Source organism: Canis lupus, chromosome 5 (assembly GCF_003254725.2).
Source record: "Canis lupus dingo isolate Sandy chromosome 5, ASM325472v2, whole genome shotgun sequence".
In the NCBI taxonomy this organism is placed as follows: Eukaryota; Metazoa; Chordata; class Mammalia; order Carnivora; family Canidae; genus Canis; species Canis lupus.
Genome location: NC_064247.1, coordinates 51171903 through 51191361, shown reverse-complemented (window position 1 = coordinate 51191361; position 19459 = coordinate 51171903). Strand labels below are relative to the sequence as shown.

The following is a 19459-nucleotide window of genomic DNA, read 5'->3' as shown; positions in this document are numbered from 1 at the left end:
GGATTCGTGGGGAAGGTGGGAAAGGAATCACTGATTACGCCTAGTAACAGGTATTGGAGTTATTCATTGATAAGTCTTGTTTTTGATAACAGGAAAAATATGGGAAGACAAAAGCAAGGGTCTTTCTAAAAAAAATTGTGTGATTTTTAAGTAGGCTCCATGCTCGAAACTACAACTGTGAGATCAGAACTGATCAAGAGTCAGATGTTCAACCGACTGAGCCACCCTGGAGCCTGAAAAGCAAGTTTTTTACTTAGCTATATCTCTGCAAACACTGACAATATTTTATTTAAGCTAGCCTTCTAAAAAAAAAAAAAAGCTAGCCTTCTACGGGAAGATAATTGAGACTCAGTGATGTAGAAACACATCAGCGACACTAAGAAAAACCATTACAGTACAAATAGGATTGCAGGATGATGTTGATGTAGAGTTATTGGCTGAGTATGATGCGGGTCACAATCAGGAAATTACAGCAAATGTTTAATAAGCAAGCATCCACACAAGCTGCACAAAGGAATGAACTTCTAATGAAGTAAATGTCTTGTAGAACTAAAACTCTTAGGATTTTATTGTACTTTGCCACCTAAATCATATCATTTAGGAGCCTTGAGTTCAAATTGGTTCTGTAAACGAGATGATAAATGTGGCTGTACTACTCTGAGGAAAATTAGCTTATAGAAATGGAAGATTTTTCTGCAGATACTAACAACATTTAAAGGGTACATAGTTCTTGATCTGGCATCTAAACTTCTAGGAATCTCTTCAGAGAAATACGAAGTGTGCAAGAAAAAAGGAATAATTTTTCATAGAAAAATGGAAACCTCTAAATAAGGTTCATCAATAAAAAACTGATTGGATCAATGATGGCAAATCTGTACTGTAGAATGCTGTGTACCTCTTGCCAAGAATGAATAGATATTTATGTGCTGTTGTAGGAAGAAGTCCTCAATGAGAGGACAGAAACTGAAGATGTATAGTATGACCCAGTAGGTCCTTGTTATGTTTTAAATTGATAGTGAAACAGGGGCCCAAGGGTGCAAGAACACCTGACTCCAGGTTCCTCAAATAGATCAGGTTTGATTGGCCACTCGCCACTGAAAAAATCCAAAGGCAGAGAAGTGGGTGGTGGTGAAACAAGAGAGGAATTTATTTCTGTGAGACCAATATCAGAAAGGTAGGCAGTGGACGAAAGTTACAAAGACTGTCTCCAAAGTGCTGGAAAGACTTCTAGATTTCTTTCAGGAAAATACGAGACAAACGCAGATGGGTACATGCAGCCCGGGGAAGTAAAGGTCAGGTTGATCTCTTCCCTAGGGTCAATCACATGAGGTCTTGCTGGTGTCAGGGCAGTCCCCGTTAGTTGAGGGGGTCGTTTTGGTCCCCATCAGGGGACACTTTGCCCACAGGGTCCTTTGCCTGAGTTAGGAAATGAGCTGGAAAAAAAAGAACTTCATTAATTAGGAAGTGCAGACTGAGGTCAGAATGGAGGTAGTTGATATCTTCTTTTCAAATCCCTACCGTGAAATCTCCATTCCATTTCTACGGAAGGAGATGGGATGACAACCATATCTTCTCTAGCTACTTTCTGCTGCCTGGGATGACGTAGGGGTTTAGGAATGGAACACTTTGACAGGTAGAGGAACTTCATTTTAGGAATTTCTCCCAAATAAGCACTAAGGGCATCTCTAGGCTTGTGTGAATAGCACAGGCTCCCACCTGACAAATACTAAAAGTCAAACAATCATCACAAGAAAAAAGCACAAGAAATATAGCAATGCTTAACAGCATATTTCCATTAGGAAAGAATCTAATTTAGCCAACTGCAAAAAGGATCTAGAGCTAGGGCATCTATAGTAGTGATGTGTTTGTTTAAATCTTTCAAGGCTTCAGTTACATTTTTTGAGTAATTTGGAATATATATACAACATTCTGTTTTAATGAGAGCACAGCTTCCTCTCTGGGCCACAGTCAAGATATCGAGGGCCATTTGGTGGGGAAGAACTATGGTTTTCGAATTTGTGTGGTTTCATCATTTAGAAGGGTGACTGTGTGCTGGGTTTGGTTAAAGGCGGCTGCTATATGCTTGGGTAAAGTCTCTACTTGTAATTCTACACCAGTAGAGGAGGCTCCTCCAACAAATATGGTTAAGGGATAAGACCATCAAGAAGCCTTCTTTGCCTGTGTCTAGCTAGCTTTTAACAGTATCCCAGTTACAAGGAATCAGTGGCAAGTGGGAGATGACTCATCTCAGGAGACATGTGCATCCCCAAGTACACCGTCCAATCCAATCTTCCATCCATTATTTTCATGAGTCCATAGTGAACCCCATAAAGTAGGGGTATGCACTGGCTTTTAAGGAGTGATTTTGCCATCCGAGCCACATAGGATTGGTCAAAGTTATAGCTGAGTTACACAGTCAGTTGTTGGGGGAATCCATCCATCGTCCAGCTGTTGAAATAATCATATGCCTGTGGGGTCCTTATATTATCCCCACAGAATAAGGGAGATTGTCTATACATGGGCTATTGTAGCAATTTCTCTGAGGTTTATTTACCTCAAGTTATCTAGCTTAAGCAAACAATAAACATTCAAAGACCATCAGAACTAGAATCTAACTTCCACAAGGGTGTGTGTTACTGAGACATCATTTTTCTAAAATCACCCTTATTTCATCAAAGATAGCCAAATTACGACTAATTCGTTTGTAAAACAAGTCCAGTTTTACCAAACTTGGCCTAATTTTTTACATAAGCAGAGCAAGAATGATGATTTATGATACAAGTTCTTTTTAAATCTGCTTTGCTGGAAATATAAAGAATTTCTGATTGAACTTTTAACAGCCTCTCAAAGCCAGAAGCCACACCAAATACTTGTCATCTGATTTGCCTGGAATACCTATAGATTTGGGTGAATTCCTCTTCTCAAGGTCCCCCACAATATCCTTAGGTTCCTGCACCTGCCGGGAAGGGACATTCTTTACTCAGCAGGTAAGGCTGCTGGGAACTCTGTAAGCAAGGTATCAGGCCAACATTTCAAGAGGGCTCTATTGGCTCCATAAAGTCAACCTTCATTCCTTAAAGCTATCTGGTCATGTCTGCCTATGCACATCTCTGTCAAATATGACTTTCCAGTCAAAGCCTCAGTAATACAAGCAGTGTTTTCAGTGGTGTCCTACTACCAGGAGAACAGATTCTTTTTTATTTTTTTCACCTCATTAATTTTTATTTGTGTGTGTCTTACATAATTAGATGGGTTTTTAAAAATTTTTTGCACTTTTTTTTATTGGAGTTTGATTTGCCAACATACAGCATATCACCCAGTGCTCATCCCGTCAAGTGCCCCCCTCACTGCCCGTCACCTAGTCACCCTAACCCCCTGCCCACCTCCCTTTCCACTACCCCTTGTTGGTTTCCCAGAGTTAGGAGTCTCTCATGGTCTGTCTCCCTTTCTGATATTTCCCACTCATTTTCTCTCCTTTCCCCTTTATTCCCTTTCACTGTTTTTTATATTCCCCAAATGAATGAGACCATATAATGTTTGTCCTTCTCTGATTTACTTACTTCATTCAGCATAATACCCTTCAGTTCCATCCACATTGAAGCAAATGGTGGGTATTTGTCGTTTCTAATGGCTGAGGAATATTCCATTGTATACATAGACCACATCTTCTTTATCCACTCATCTTTTGATGGGCACCGAGGCTCCTTCCACAGTTGGCTATTGTGGACTTTGCTGCTAGAAACATCGGGGTGCAGGTGTCCCAGCGTTTCACTGCATCTGGATCTTTGGGGTAAATCCCCAGCAGTGCAATTGCTGGGTCATAGGGTAGCTCTATTTCTAACTCTTTGAGGAACCTCCACACAGTTTTCTTTTTTTTCTTTTTTTTTTTTTTTTCCACACAGTTTTCCAGAGAGGCTGTACCAGTTTACATTTCCACCAACAGTGCAAGAGGGTTCCCCTTTCTCCACATCCTCCAAGGAGAACAGATTCTTTTTTTTTTTTTTTTTTTTTTTTTTTTTTTTTTTTTTTTTTGGAGAACAGATTCTTATTGAACTTAGCAAATAATTATAATTGCCATGAAAGAAAGCATACTCGCTGAGAGTTTCTAAATTCTGAGGGTTGAGGTAGGGGGAAAAGTTAAATGTTTAAATTTGTTTACGAAGGAACATTTTCTCATATTTCTGTAAATCATAGATATCTTTAGAGAAAAAGTTTCCTTAAATCTGGAATCTGGGAGAGCAAACATTAGAGAATCAGCAATGTTTCAAGAGTCACAAAAACTATAATCATTTCCTCAATTCATTCAACCCATGTTACTAATTCCTGTTCTGTTTGAATGCAGCTTTCCCTCTAGTTCTCGAAATTCTTACTCAAAGGCAGTTCTCTTAGTTTAAAAGTATCAGAAAACTGTATTTGTCCAAAGTCATTTTTATGCATCTCCTTGATGAAACGCAGTTTTCAAGAGCATCAGAACAAGAACTATAAAGGACAAGACTCAACAATGGGCTTGGTTAGAGATCTGATGAGACTTCATTATAATGCAGTTGACAAGGTAATCCTCTTATCTCTATGACACACATTTCAATAATCAGAATGTCAAGTGACCTTATATCAGAACATATTAAAACTTTAGGGATTTCATATAATTTCTAGAACAGTTACAGCATTTACTCATACAATATAACCCAGGAAGGTTTATCAACATTGGTTTAACATGCTTCCATGTAACTTAACATACCAAATAAACTAGCCTAATTAGTCAAAAAGACTACATTTATAATTTGAATCTTGGGAAGTTTATTAAAAACCTCAGAAGGTTTTTAAGGACATGCTTAAATAAGATTCAGATAATTATAAAACTCAATATTTAATTATTTATTCAAGGTGGCATTAAGAGAGATTGTAAAGGCAGATACAGAAGGTCACACAGTTGTTCGCAAAACTTAGCTCTTTCAATGTGGAGAAGTTTTAACTTTAAAGGAATCAACAACGTGGTTTGATAAAGACAATGTGGTTTTCTGGGCAGATAAAGAAAAAAATTTGTTTACAATTTCTTAACAAGTGCAGACCTACAATCTAAGAGGGAACTTTGTCTTTTTAATAGAGAGAAAAACCAAATCCCAATCTTATACTAGAGTGTTTTTTAAAAAAAAATCACTCATTTCAAATCTTGGTTCTGGCAATACATACAATTCTTTTCCAATGATTCCCCTTCACAAACCTTCTACAAATTTTTCATTCATGAATTTTTCATGCATTTTGTCCTTAGCTTTCTCTCTCTAAATAATCAGTCTTTTTCTAGGACAAAATTACTTTCTTTTCAACAAAAATATATTCCTGTTCTTCATGCCTTTCTTATCAAAAACATAGCTTATTTTCCTTGCATACAAGGTTGCTTTCTTTATCATTTTCTGGCAGTCCTGATTACATTTATCAGAATTTTTACTTAGAACCTTAGTTTCCAGTGCAAACTAGCTAGTGAGTGAGTGTATACTATTACACCAGAATTCTTTAACTCAGTTTATGAATACATTTCCTAATTTCTGGAAACATGTGCTTCTCCACAATAGAATCTTTCAATTACGCATAAGGCCTACCGCAGCGTCTGGGTTCTCTGTAACAAGAAGCCAAAGCCGATACAGCGATGTTTAGTAATTAATATTTCAGTATTTTATCTTTTTTTAAAATAGAAGATAGTATTTTTTTTTTTTTTTTTTTTTTATTCATGAGAGACACCGAGAGAGAGGCAGAGACACAGGCAGAGGGAGAAGCAGGCTCCATGCAGGGAGCCTGATGCGGGACTCGATTCCGGGTCTCCAGGATCACACTCTGGGCCAAAGGCAGACACTTAACCGCTGAGCAACCCAGGTGTCCCTATTTTGTCTTATTTGGAAATTATTTAAATAATTACTGAGTTCAAACCCATTTGTTATTTAACCTAGCAAAACTTCAGTTCTTGGTTACCAAAGATGTTGAAAGCTATACACCTTTTTAGTCAACATACTTGCTCTTAACAATTACCCATGAAAGCTTTATGAGAGAGACAAAATTATCCATCATTTTACATCAAATTGCAACAGATTAAATATGAGTTTAATTCAGGTAGAAATTGATAACTGTATTATATTTGATGTTTGATAGCTCTGAAAGGCACGCCTATTTTAGTTAAACCAGCAAACTTAAATTAGCTTTAATGATGATATGTCACACCTGTGTCCAGTGTGGGTCAGTCCCTCTACTCCCCACTGTCAGTTTTACCTGGGGCTCCTGTGGGGAAATCTCATGTGGGCAGTTTGAGCCCATGGGCCCCTTCATGCTGACTTGGGAGGTGCTTCAGTTTGAACCTCAAAAGGAGATGGCCTGACAGCTTGGGGTGCTTTCACTCAACAGTGATGGTAGGAGGAGCAGGAGGATGGTGTAGGAGGCCACTAAGAAGCACCGGGGGGTGGTGCACACACAGAAGGAGAGGCCAGGGTGCCACTGTCGAGGCTGGAGGTGGACTCAAAGTCTGGACTAACACCCCTTCATCTATCTAACACCCCTTCATCTATCTCTGTCTTCCGTCTCTCTCGCCTTCAGAGTAGGCTTTTACTCCAGTTGATTTTCAGGTCTTTGCACCAAATTATTCAAATTATTGCACCAAATTATTCAAAAATATATCCTAGTGCACTTTCTTGGGAAAACAAAAAGATTCCGTCTTCCTAGGCAAAAGCTCAGAAAGAACACAGAAGAAACACAATTATGGCTAAATGAAGCTCAGAGTACTGATGTTAGCATTCATTCTGCCCCAAAAGTCAGAGCTTCACTGACTGAACCAAACGGCTTTCCAGAACAAATTGGGAGAGCCAAACAACCCTCCCTGCCAGCCCTCACACCACCACCATCATTTGGAGACAACCAGATGAGAGGAAGGAATACCAGAGAGCCATTCGGTGGCCGTCTTTCCTCTGAGCTTCGCATCCATGGGCCAGGCAGTGTTAGAATAAAAAGTCCTCTTCTTAGTCGTAGGGTTATAACTAAAGGTACACCAGCCAATATTCTCCCCAGAGGCCTTCGGGAGGGGTTAGCATCCCCTATCTTGTACACACACACACGCGCACACACACACACACACACACACACACAAATTCCAACAGAGATCTCCCCAAGTGCATACCCTGGCTTCCCGTTTATCTCCCTCCTACCCATTCCTTTCCAAGGGCACCTTCACAAATTAGAACAGCCCCTGCCACAACTCAAGGAACACGAGCCTGAATAAATGGGTTATGAAAACCTGAAATAAATGGTTCCAAAGAACCCAAGAGCAGGGAACCATGGAAGGATGGGTTCCAATGTACACCTGTGGAGGGAACTTACCAGGAGCCAAATTCCTAGGACCTGCTTATTCTTCAACCTGTTTCTCTGCTTCACCAAATGCAGGTAAGGCAGTTGATGCAGTTCAGGGCAAAGTTGCAAGAGAATCTTTGCAACAAAATAAGTTTCAGCAGCTGCCCAGGACTTCCTGTCCTCTGCATTCGGGGGAGGGGGGACATTCACCACAGGAGCTGACTCTGACGACCACAGCCACCTGCTGGGTCAACAGCTGTGCCCTGGTGCACCGCCCACACCAACCGCTCCGTTGGTGGGGGGACCCCAAGGAGGCTGGGCAAACTGAAAAGATAGTTCCACGCTGGCTTGCCAAGAATTGCCAGGTCCCAAACGGGCCTGGTTCAGCCACTTGCCGACAAAACTCAAAGGCAGAGAGGAGTGGAGGTGAAACAAGAAAGGAGTTTATTTCAGCGAGGCCACCACCGGGAAGAGAGCCAACTAGTGGCTCAAAGTCTGTCTCCAAAGTGAGAAGAGACTTCTACTCCCAGGTGTATCAGGAAAACGTGGGGCTAAGTGGACGGGTACAAGCAGGTGGGCAGTGAAGGTCAGGTGGATCACTGTGTCGGGGCCAGTCACGCAGGCTCTTGCTGGCTCAAGGCAGGCCCTGTTAACCAAGGGGTAGTTTTGGTCCCTATCGAAGGATGCTTTGCTCACAGCATCTTTTTGCCCGAGTTGATAAGCTGGGAAGAACTTGGTCAATTAGAAAGTACAGACTGAGGTCAGAATGGAAGTAGGTAAAGTCCTCTTTCAAGAGGTTTTGTATATGATAGGAAAAAAGACTGGGGAGTTAAAGACCGGTGAGTTAATTCTGATCTTAAGATGAGATTTTCTTTCACTTTATAGCTTCTGTATCCTTAGTTGCCTCAATGTGAATTACCTAATGAACACCTCCATATACCCTACCCTCTGGCCAAAGACTCACCATTCTCGATTTCCCACTTCTTATCTCCGAACCTGTGCTAAGGTCACCTCTCTGAAACATCTTTCCCCAAATGTCACTTACCAAACCCTGCCAGGATATCTAAAGATGAGGTCTTCCAAGAAATCGATCTCACTGCTCACATTCTAGAGAATTATTTGTCTAAACACTTATTGCCCTTGAAGTCTTTACAGGCATTTATAATCCATTTCAGTTTGTATCTTAGTGTCTTACCTGTCCATGTTGGGTTTTATGTGTTTCCCACTTACTAGGTAATAGGCTTCTTGTGGGACAAAAATCAAGATTTACTCATCTTTGTGTCCCCTACAAAGCTCAACATAATAAGACATTCAACCAATGTTTGAATTAATGGGGCATATTTGCAATTCAATGTGTATGCTGTTAAAACTTAGAAAGACATCAAATGATTCACCACCACTTTTTCTCAGAATTTTATTTATATAGAATCTTCAGAATGTTTCCCTTTAATTTTTATCACAAGCTAAAAATCTCAAAGCTTAAAATCAGATATTTTATAACATGTCATTGTTTAGTACAGGGAGAAGAGTCCAACCATTTTGAGGAGAAGCTTTCATAACTGTATAAACAATATTTACAATATTATTTAATATAGATTTAGACAACGTGGCATCGTATTTAAATGTACAAAATAGTTTATGTCATATATTTTAATTATAGAACATTCCAAAATTCAAAGTAATAAAAGAAATCCATCAACACTAATAACAATAGCAATAGGTTCATCGATAATCACAGTAAACTTATATGATACATATACATAATACACAATTTACAATTTACACATCAAATACACAAATTCAAAGATCTATGACCAGTCTATTTAAATCATGCTGGATTCTAAATACTATTTTATAATTCATAGCTTGAAACAAATGTTCTGTGGTAACCTATGAAACAGGAGTACAAACTATGAAATCCTAGTTAACATTCTTCTTAAATCCTAAGAGACTACTCTAGGAAACCTCAAAGACAGCACATAAGGCATTTTTCCCTGAAATTAAAATTCTTATGAATATATTCATAAATATATTCAAAGGAAGAAAATACAAACAACCCAGATATCATGAGTTAATTTTACCTTCTCAAATTTAGTTCAGTACAGAGCATCTGGTATAATCACAGCTTCTCTGGGAAGTTTTGATTTTCTCCTGATTTAGGGGGCTAACATATTTATTCTCTGCCTTTTTCCACAAAAAATTTAAGGTGGCTAAAAAGATTCAGAAAATGCCAGAAAGCACAAATTACAGGGCAAATGAAAAAAACAGAGAAAACAGAGTTTTGAGGAATAGAATACATAAAACCATTTAAGAAAAGGTCAGAAATTTAATTAGTTAAAGTATGTGACATTATTCTCCATAGTGATTTCCTGGAAATATTCCAAATTTTATATTGATTTGTAAGAAAACTATTTAAAATTGCTGGTAAACTGAGAATACTGATCAAATTTTGTATTAATCATGATAGAGATGATGATAAAAATGTGCTTTTTCCTTTGTGCTTGGATGAAGTAAGTTTTCCTAAATGCCATGATGTAGGACTCTAGACTTAAGTCTCTTACTGTTGGTAAAGGAGAGTGTCGATAAAAAAAATATAAAGTTTGGGTGCCCTTATTTAATTTCTACTGAGAAATCCATCCACTGAATGCCTGTTGATGACCTGAGGATTGACAGCTGTATGTCAGGTGGTCAGATGTCCATAAGTCTCTTTATCCACAGGTAAAGCATCAATCCTGAAGCATCCTGCCATTACATCACTTCCTGCAAGTCTTCCAGCTCACCTCGTTAGGACCCAGCAAGAAAAACATGACCAACTGAAGAGCAGGAGGCCTGCACAGATTGGCCTGTTGACACTGCAATCACCCTGTTGCCCAGACAGCTGCAGAGGCTCTGACCCTGCTTACTTAACAGTCTGCACATCACAGACCTCACCTCTACTCCTGTGGGGGAGGAGAGTTTTGGAGAGAAGGCATGGAAGCATTAATCAGCTTCCATGAAATATGAATGGGTCTGTTCAACTCTATCCTTCTAGGTCCCGCTTTCAACAAATGTTATATGAACCATCTTGTACCTATGTGCCAAGAGGTAAGAAGTAGAGGGAGCGAGTATAAAGTGGGAGTGTGTTTGAAGGAAATGAAGAAATAAAAGGTGGTAGGATATGTGGCAAGAGCTTCACAACTACAGATTAAGGATCAGACAAAAATATCCACTTGAAAGCTAAAACTAATCACTGTGTATCTTTTTTTTTTTTTTTTTTTTTTTTTAGGAGGATGATTTTTCCCAAGCAACACTCTTTAAGTTTTGGTCATGTCAGTGAAGAACAAGGTTCAAGTCTATAGATTTAAAGCCCCAGGAACTGCAATATTCTTGGTGGTGATGGCAAAGCTACCCCAGGGTTTGTGAGATAAGTTTTACAGGCGACAGAATCATGACTGCTATTTCTCCAGTGATACCCTTGAGAATATAGGAAGGGCCACCTTATCTTTCAGGCACCATGCCTCCAGCCCACAATACTTTTAAGGCCCATAAAAAATGTTTTCATCTTTTAAATTCAGAAGGAAAAAAAAAACAATCTTTTAGATTGAGGACATGTTTATATATAGTATTAGACTCATTTTATATAAATAAAATTGTAGTGAATTAATTTTTAATTTTTTATGGAAGACAACATCTAAGAAGGCAAAAGTGTCTAAGTCCTACATAATGTGGGTTTGAAGACCGTTCAAAGATAAAATAATGGAGGGATGAGGAGAGTCTGATCTTGTTGATCTTATTCCACTGATTTTTCTTTTTTGCATGTTACTTTGGGATTAGATTTTTAATAGAGCTCAGTGTAATACTGCGAAGTACTAGTGTCCATTTCTACTAGTCAAGCAAGAAAAGAAAAAAATTAAGTTCATTATTTTATTGTCATTGTGCAGTCTTAAGAATCAAATCAGGATGAAAAGATCTGGATGTTTTCAGGTCCTGTCTCCACTCCTGTAAGCATCACCTGAGGTAAGTTTCCCTTTGAGTCTCTGCCCCCTGAACTTCCTATGTTAGTTACACTGCCCTCAGTAGACTTCCTCTGTGCTTCTCCAGCACCCTGGCTCTGACTACCCTAAGCAGCCTAAGTTGGCAGTGACAGGAATGTGGGTGGGCACTTGCAATTTCAAAAGTGTTTCAAGAATATGATAAGAGAAAAAAAGAAACAGGGAGAATGAACAATGAAGGAGAGAAGGAAAATATCACAGATTATAATGTTCTAAAATTATATGGTCCAGGAAAAAAAAAGGGGGTAAGAACTTATACTAAAATGTTAACCTGTGGTTTTTTAGATAATAGGATTTATATATTTTTATTTATGTTTCTGTTTTTTAAAAAATATTTTGAGATAAATGTACTCTATCATCAAGAAAAAAAAAACACTCTATATATTATTTTAAAAATTGTGCTCTCCACACTCTAAACTCCAAGGATTACTGTCTTCAAGTTCTTCACAGTATGGCTTAGGTTAGAAAATATGGTTAGTTACTGGCACATAAGGGATCCAGATTTGAGAACAGAATTTTAAACAATTTCCATTATTTTCTATCACCCAAATTAATCGATATTATAGGGAAATGTCAATCAAGAGAGTTAATTCATACCAATTTCTAGGATATGTTCCCAATGTACAATGAGAAAAACACATTAAAAGGAAGAAATACAAACGAATCAATTACTACGTATCATAGAATCAGACTTTCTGTGCTCGGAAGGAAAAACAAAGTCATAAAACTCAGACCCAAACAAAACAAAACAAAAACTCAGACCCATGGATTACAGGTGAAGGGCATGAGGTCCAGACAGATTATGTGATGTTATCACTTCCAGAGAGTGAAACCAGTAACAGAATTAGGAGGAGGACTCAGGTCTCCTGACGTTGGTCTACAGCTCTTAACACCTCTACTCCCAAAGGTAATTGCTTTATAAATTATGTTTCATTGTTTATCCTAACTACATATAGAGAAATGCATTTTAGACCTGGAAGGATGTTAAGAAGGTAAGTTAGTTCTCAGTTATACAAGAACTTAGGCTTAGAGAAGGTCAACTTATATCCACCCCTCCCTTTCACCCAAGTCACAAGGTTGAGCCAAGACCTAGACCATCTAGATCTAGCTCACTACTCCCTCAGACACTGTCATATTCTTCCATGGCTAATGATTACTACCAAAAAAGGTAAAAATACAGAATCATATCCAGGTAAGATGTAATAAAACTATTATTAATAAGAGTGCTTGAAGAACGGGTATAAATCAGTTCTATGGCTAACAGAATAAACTGAAATCCATTTGAGTAAATCAGGCAGCATGATTGCTAATTTTACTTGAAAATGTACTTAAATGTAAATCACAATCTTAAGTTTTGTTGTTTGAAGATGATGTAAACAAGGCCTTTCAGTGTCTCAGGTTCGTATATCTGAAAGTAAATTACAAGTGTTATAATTCTCTAGAGCAGAGTTGGAAGATAATGGCCAGCAATCCATTTTTTGTGAGGCTCACGAGGTAATAAGAATGGTTTTTACATTTTTAAAGGATTATAAAAAAAGTATAAAGCAGAATATCTGATAGACACGGTATTTGACCTGCAAAGCCTAAGTTTTTGACTAACTGTCCCTTTACATAAAAAGTTTGCTCACTTCTGTTCTAGATTTAGAAAGTATTTGAAACTGGGCTAGATACGTAGTATGTCCTGGAAGGCTTTTTTGTTTTTAAAATTAAATATCTGATTTAATATTTAAGTGTTATTATAATTTGCCACTTTCTCCTGATAACAGGTAGTAGGGGAAAAAAAATCCAATACGAGAGTTATGATTATCCGTGTCCTAATTAAATGAGGTTTCATCACACATACGAATATAAGTGGACATATAGTTGAAGCTAATTATTTTATGTATCTGAAATCCATATAAAATGTTTCAGCTAGCTGAAAAAATGGCATATCCTGTAGTATTACTGCTATAAAATAAAATGGAAACAAATAGCTATTAACTGAAAAACTGGCAATTTGATTTTCTCCTTTGGGTTTCTTCTCTATGTTTAAGATTTTCTCCTTATGCCTCCCCTGGCCTCCCACAGCTTGTTGTTAGATTTATTATATCGATAGTTCTCAACCATGTTAATTATCTCGGTGCCATCCATCCATAGCTCATTTGCAACCATAAGCAAATCTCACCAAAGCAGATGGAAAAAAATGGAAGTACTCCTAATGAGACAGAGACATGAGGTACCAAAATTTGGGGAGAAATAAATATTAGAGATACATTCCATTTATCAACCTGAATACAACAGTAAAGCAGACAGCCCTTTGGTCTCCTGCACTGCTTACTGGCCATGGCTGGTCTGCAGCACTGCAGCAGACCCTGCTTCACACAACACTCTGATAATCACTGTATGAAAGCCAGTCCGTATCTCTTTGTCACATCATTTATGTGGCAAAGTTTCGATTTTGTGAGCTAGAGAAAAAATATTAAAGTTGTGCCACTATTAGCAAAATTACAGTAATTTCAAGGATATTACTTTGAAAGCATGATCACTGTATCAAGATTAGAATGTCTTACTTTAAAATAATTACATTAACAGTTCCTTTGTACCCACAGCACAGTTCTCTTCAGCCACTCCATTCTCCTGCTTGCTTTTATAATTGGAAAGGAATAAATTTTCTATTTGAGTTAAGAATTCTTCAGCAATGAAGCAATTAGTCACTTTGCTCAGAGTTTTCCTCAGACACTCCAAAAGCTAGTTGGAAAGAAAAGTTTTATATTTAAAATACGCAAAAAGTATAAGAGGGTTTGCATTACTATCATTATTGTATCCCTTTCCAAATCTCAAATTTTCTAATGTGCAAGTAAGAAACAGTCTCCTTAACCGTGGCTGGAGATGTATTTGTGATGAATAATCAGACAGCCAGATGCAGCAAGTCACTGTTGAGAAATGCTTAGGTTAGTTCCTTTATGATCTTATGTGAGGAGACAAACCTAAGATTTTAAGTGTGATGTTTTCTACTTTGGACAAGTTTGTGACTTTCCTTCTTTTTTCTAAAGTTACATTTACACAGCAAAATAATCCTGTAGAATAAAAATCTGTGTACATATACAGGACTTGACAACTTCAAAATTAGGATGCTAGAGTTTGATTCCTGAAAAATAGGCGTATTAATCTTCCAACAGAACAAGGAGAAAGCAGCTTTAAGAGAGGGAGTAAAAAAATCTAAAAAGAAACTTAGTATGTTTAAATTTTCTATTCTCAAACTGTTACCAAAAAAATAAAAAATAAAAAAGATGTTGCCAGTCTCATGGTCTTTAACTCTTTATACTCATAGAAACAAAACAAGAAGTGAAATAGAAGAATTCAGAACTCTTACTTCCTACCAGAAAGTTAAATAAAATGACCACTTACATGTAATTATTAGATTTATTCTACCATTCTTAAAAATGATCAATTGTTATGCCTAAATGGAAACATGGCCTTGAATTTAACAAAATGAGAAAAGTGTTCTCCACTACATACAATAATCTGCTAAGAAATTTATTGGCCAACACAAATTTATTCTAAAATAATATTATTTCTATAAGCAAGTATGGGCAACAAAACATATTACTAATTATCTCTTAGAAATTAAATTTTTGAAAGGAAAAAGCAATAAAAAAATACACAGAAAATGTATCTACAAAGCATTTGGCATCCTGGGAAAACACATCAAGATGAATAGCTTTAGAATTCATGAACAATAGAACCAATTAAAATGAAGGCAGCTTACTTTCTGCAAACAAGTCAGGTCAGAATCCCGGTGAAAGATTTTATCCATAGGGACACTGCTGTTGGAAGAAATATGAAGACAAACTGATGAAACAAATACCTTAAACTAATCAGTTTTGTAATAAACTGTCACTGATGTCATATATCATAGTTTTATATTTAACTTGGGTTTTCTCTAAAACATAATTTAATGAGAAACACTGCAGATGTGCAACCATCTCCAACCACAGTACATACCTATGGGAGAGCCGGTATTTTTCTATTATCCATCTTGTCTTTTCAAACACTAATCCCCACTGAGGTTCTTCCAGCATCTGTTGTACTTCAAATTTATAAGGTAAACCTAGAAGAGCATAAAGAGGCAGACAGACTATCACCAACTATTTCTTAAGTCTGCAATCTCCTTTCAATTACCTAAAATCCTCACCCTCTCGACTTGGCAGACCAGCTGAACAGCACTTTAAACATAGTGGGCATTCATTAAATATTTACTGCCTGGCTGAACCAGGTCCATCAAGCACATTAATGCCAAGCAATTAATAATAATAAAGAAAAGTAAAAGTACCATTTGCATGACAATTAAATGTAAGGAACTGAGAGGCAGGATGATCACATAATTTATATCCAAACCAAGAGACTTTTGAGTGAAAGGGGGCACTGTTAAAAATTGTCAGAAACACGGGCTTAAACTGACACTGAGCTAGGCAAAACAAGACATTCCATTCCAGTGATTTTTATTTTTAAATAGGTTAAGCTTACAGCAATGCTATAAGGTAGGCAGCATTATTCCTATTTTACAAAGAAACAGGCTGAGACCAGTGAAACAACTTGTTTAGGCTGGGGAAATTGAAGAGCCTGGATTTTAAACCCCAGCAAGTCTGCCTGGCTTCTGAGCCCACACTCACTTTACCTCCTTATAGGAGTTAACACCAGTCAGGAAATAGGATTAACTCTGGAGAAGCAGCAACTGCACTAGAGTCAAAACTGTCAGGCTAAACTCTGGAGGAAAGGAGCCCAAGGGGTAGATACCATGCACACAGCTAGAAAGGAAAAATACCAAGGATGAGCCTATTGGAAATTTCTCATATATCTTTCAAAATCTCCCTATAATTGTATTTGCAGTGTATTAAAAAGAAAAGCTCAGGTGATTCATTACCAAAGGTCAATACCATAAAAATAATAGTAAAATTTACATAATGCTTACTATATGGCAGGCTTACGGTGCTTTATATATGTAAGGCCACTTTAAACTAGCTACCAGTATTATCCTCTATCCCTGCTTTTTCTGGGGCGGGGGGGGAGATTAGGACACTGAGTCACAGAGAGGTTAAATAACCTGTTCATCAGCATATATATATATAATTATGAAGAGGCAGAGCCAAAATCTGAACCCAGGCAGTCTGGCTTAAGTTTGTTATTAACTTTACAATATACTGCCTCTCAACTGGGTTTTTGTCAATATAAGGCTTTTTAAGTAAATACAATGCCAGCAAATCAGAAGGCATGAAGAAAATGAAATGAAAAACACCATGACTAACTTCCTTGAAAAACAAGCTTATTTTGTCAATGTGTTCTAAAAAGCACCCCTATTTTTTTCATGTGGATCTTTTTTTTATTTCTCAATTCTCCTCCATTTCACTTTTTCCCTCCAAAAACTTGAGAAGAGTGACACATTACAGCACACAAGCTATTAAGCAAACTCCTTTTGGTGATATTGATAATTTACTTGAAATGCTCTGATTACTTACTAAGCTCAGACAACAGTATAATCACAAGTTCCTATTGAAGATCTATTATTTGCTAAGCACTTGATATACTAACAACAATTTTTACAACTTCCCTGAAAGCAAGGAAATAGTTTTTTTAAAGATTTTATTTTATGTATTTGAGAGAGAGAGAGCTCACACAAAGGTGGGGGGAGGCAGAGGGAGAGGGAGAAGCTGAGTCCCTGCGGAGTGTGGTGTGGTGATGATGAACACAGGGCTTGATCCCAGGACCCTGAGATCATGACCTTAACCAAAGTCAGATGCCTGCCTGAGCCACCCAGGCGCCTCAGCAAGGTAATAATTTTTTCTCATTTTACAGATGTGGCAAAAGGGAATGAGAGGCTAAGTAATCTGCCCAAGGTAAAATAACCAATAAATGTCAGAACTGGGATCTGAATAATCTAGGCAAGCAACTCCTACTCTTAATGAGAACCAAAAATAAGAATAAAGAATGCATTTTCAGTCTGTGCTGGTGAAAAACTGTAAAAACACACACACAAACTATTCAGCTTTGTTTGGTATTAAGAGTATTTTTCTAAGTTAAAAAAAAAAGCACTAAAATCAGTACAAATTTCTTTTTGTGCTGAATATTTTTAATCCATTAAAATATCAGAAGAAAACTAATCACTAAGTATATTTTTTGCCTATTCCAAGTACAGAAAATGCTTATCCATTAGAAACATTTAAAAGAGAACATGGCTATATACCTAACAGGAAAAAAGAGAGTAGGACAGGAAAGGCAAGGAAAAGAGAACCTAAGTTAAAAGTACTGTAACACAAGGTATCCCATGGCTTCTTGAAAATTCTTGAACCAGAATGTTTCCAAATAAGAGCACAGTGAAGAACCTAGGATTAAGACCTAGTAAGCAGTGTTAAGAGGCATTTAAGAGACAACTCTGCCCAATAGAACTTTCTGCAATGATGAAAATATTGAATACTGTGTGCTGTCTAGTGGTACCTTATGAGAGCATCCAGTACAGTTCCCTCTCATCCTTTCAAGTGATTCCTGCCCCTGCCTCGGTACTTTCTTCCATGCATACACTGCTCTATATTTTGCTTAATACTAAATCTGTCCCTTCCCACAAATCTCTAGAGTTTGGCTCCCCATGAAGCTTTCTGCTCTCGGGTACTCTGTCCTACAAATTTAGTTGACTTTGTCTTCCCTCTGTCACCTCAATTCAGTCTGCCATTCCATAGGTAGGTTTCTCCTCCTTGTGTCATACTGGGAAACTCTTGTTAGGTTGGTAAGCTAGGATAATTTGGGGCTCCCCTCATTTGTTTCCCATCTCTCAGCAATATCCCTTCACTGCCTGATGTTGTGACCTAAACACCACTGTCTTATACATTTGTCCAGTTTTATGGTTGTTTCAGATAGGTCTTTGTTACTTTCTTTGGGCCAGAAGCAGAATTCTAGGAACTGAATTTTAAATTTCATTTAATTCTTAGACTATTTAGTAAATAGTCTTATGCAGCTGGTAGCTACTGTATTCTCTGTATACTCTGATAGCATCAGAGTACAGGCTCATTTCCTAAATTTAGCAGACTGTAAGATTTAAAAAGTGACTTAAATTGAGAATAAGTTAATTGTGATTACTCCTTTTGTAACTTTTTATAAAATTATATTGGGTTAAAGAATGTTATATACATGAGCTATGTTCAAACTGGGCATTTTGGACTAAAGCTAGTGTCAATACTCTTTGTTCAATAAAAACCAGTAGAGTGCTGACCACTCCCTAGGTGCAAGGCAACTATTAATTAGGTGCTGGTGGGGATACACAGACAAAGAACACAGTTTGGGCTCTCTGAGGTTCAGATTTTAGTGTGAAATGTCAAATGGATAGATTAAACTTAAAGGATAAAAGCACCCTGAGGGCAGGAAACAAGTGTTGCAGATGCACAAAGAACAGAGCAACTAATTGCAATGACATGGGGGTAAGCACTACTCTGCCAAAGAGATGGCATCATTAAAGTGACATCATTAAAAACAACGAAGTTAATTTGTTAAACAAACTTTCACTCAATACCTACTTTATGCCAGGCCTTGTGCTAGAGACTGAGGACAGAGAGATGAGTCCAATATAACATCTACCTTCAAGGAGCTCATGAGCTAATGGGGAGCAGTATAATGTTCAGTGACAATATCAAAAAAGGACAGTGAAGGAGAGCAGCTGTGGTAAGGATAGAGAGGAGAAAATAAATATTCCAGAAATGTCATTGTTTCTTCAAGTCTTTTCCTTTCTACACACTTGCCTCTTACATTCCCCTCTTTTCCCTAGTCTGCTACACTAATTCCCTGTCCAGCCAGAGTTGACTGGACTACAAGTAACGTAATTCCCAAAGGAATCAAATCATATGACTGGGCTAAGCCCAGCACATACTTTCTTGGGATAGAATGGAAACAAAGACTAGGAAACCAGTCAGGCACTATAAAGCCTAAACTGAGAGGCCACAGAGAACTGGTAACAGGGTGGTAATTTTTCCTTATTATTATTATTTTTTCCCATTTGAATGCCACTGTAGAGAAAGCCAGTCTATATTCATACAAGATTTCCTGAGAATAGAGACTTTGTCTATTTCACTTACAGCAGT

The 19459-nt window shown here is 37.6% G+C and overlaps 1 protein-coding gene and 1 long non-coding RNA gene across 10 annotated transcripts in view; both read right to left on the bottom strand.

Moving 5' to 3' along the window:
• Nucleotides 1-1123: 1123 nt before the first annotated feature.
• Nucleotides 1124-7673, bottom strand: LOC118354791 (uncharacterized). The gene is made up of 2 exons (XR_007410835.1): nucleotides 7357-7673; nucleotides 1124-4230 (listed from the first exon to the last, which is right to left on the bottom strand). It is a non-coding gene; the product is annotated as an uncharacterized LOC118354791 (long non-coding RNA).
• Nucleotides 7674-8723: 1050 nt separating this feature from the next.
• Nucleotides 8724-19459, bottom strand: part of MYSM1 (Myb like, SWIRM and MPN domains 1) — a 42815-nt gene continuing 32079 nt past the window's right edge. For 6 of the 9 annotated variants that reach the window (XM_049110378.1, XM_049110384.1, XM_025427809.3 and 3 more), the window contains 3 exons: nucleotides 15342-15447; nucleotides 15106-15163; nucleotides 8724-14084 (listed from right to left, as the gene is read on the bottom strand). In XM_049110378.1, coding sequence (XP_048966335.1) covers nucleotides 13917-14084; nucleotides 15106-15163; nucleotides 15342-15447 — 332 coding nt within the window. In that variant the 3' untranslated portion in view covers nucleotides 8724-13916. The remainder of the gene's footprint in view (nucleotides 14085-15105; nucleotides 15164-15341; nucleotides 15448-19459) is intronic. The other 3 variants (XM_049110385.1, XM_049110380.1, XM_049110386.1) reach the window with 3 other exon arrangements.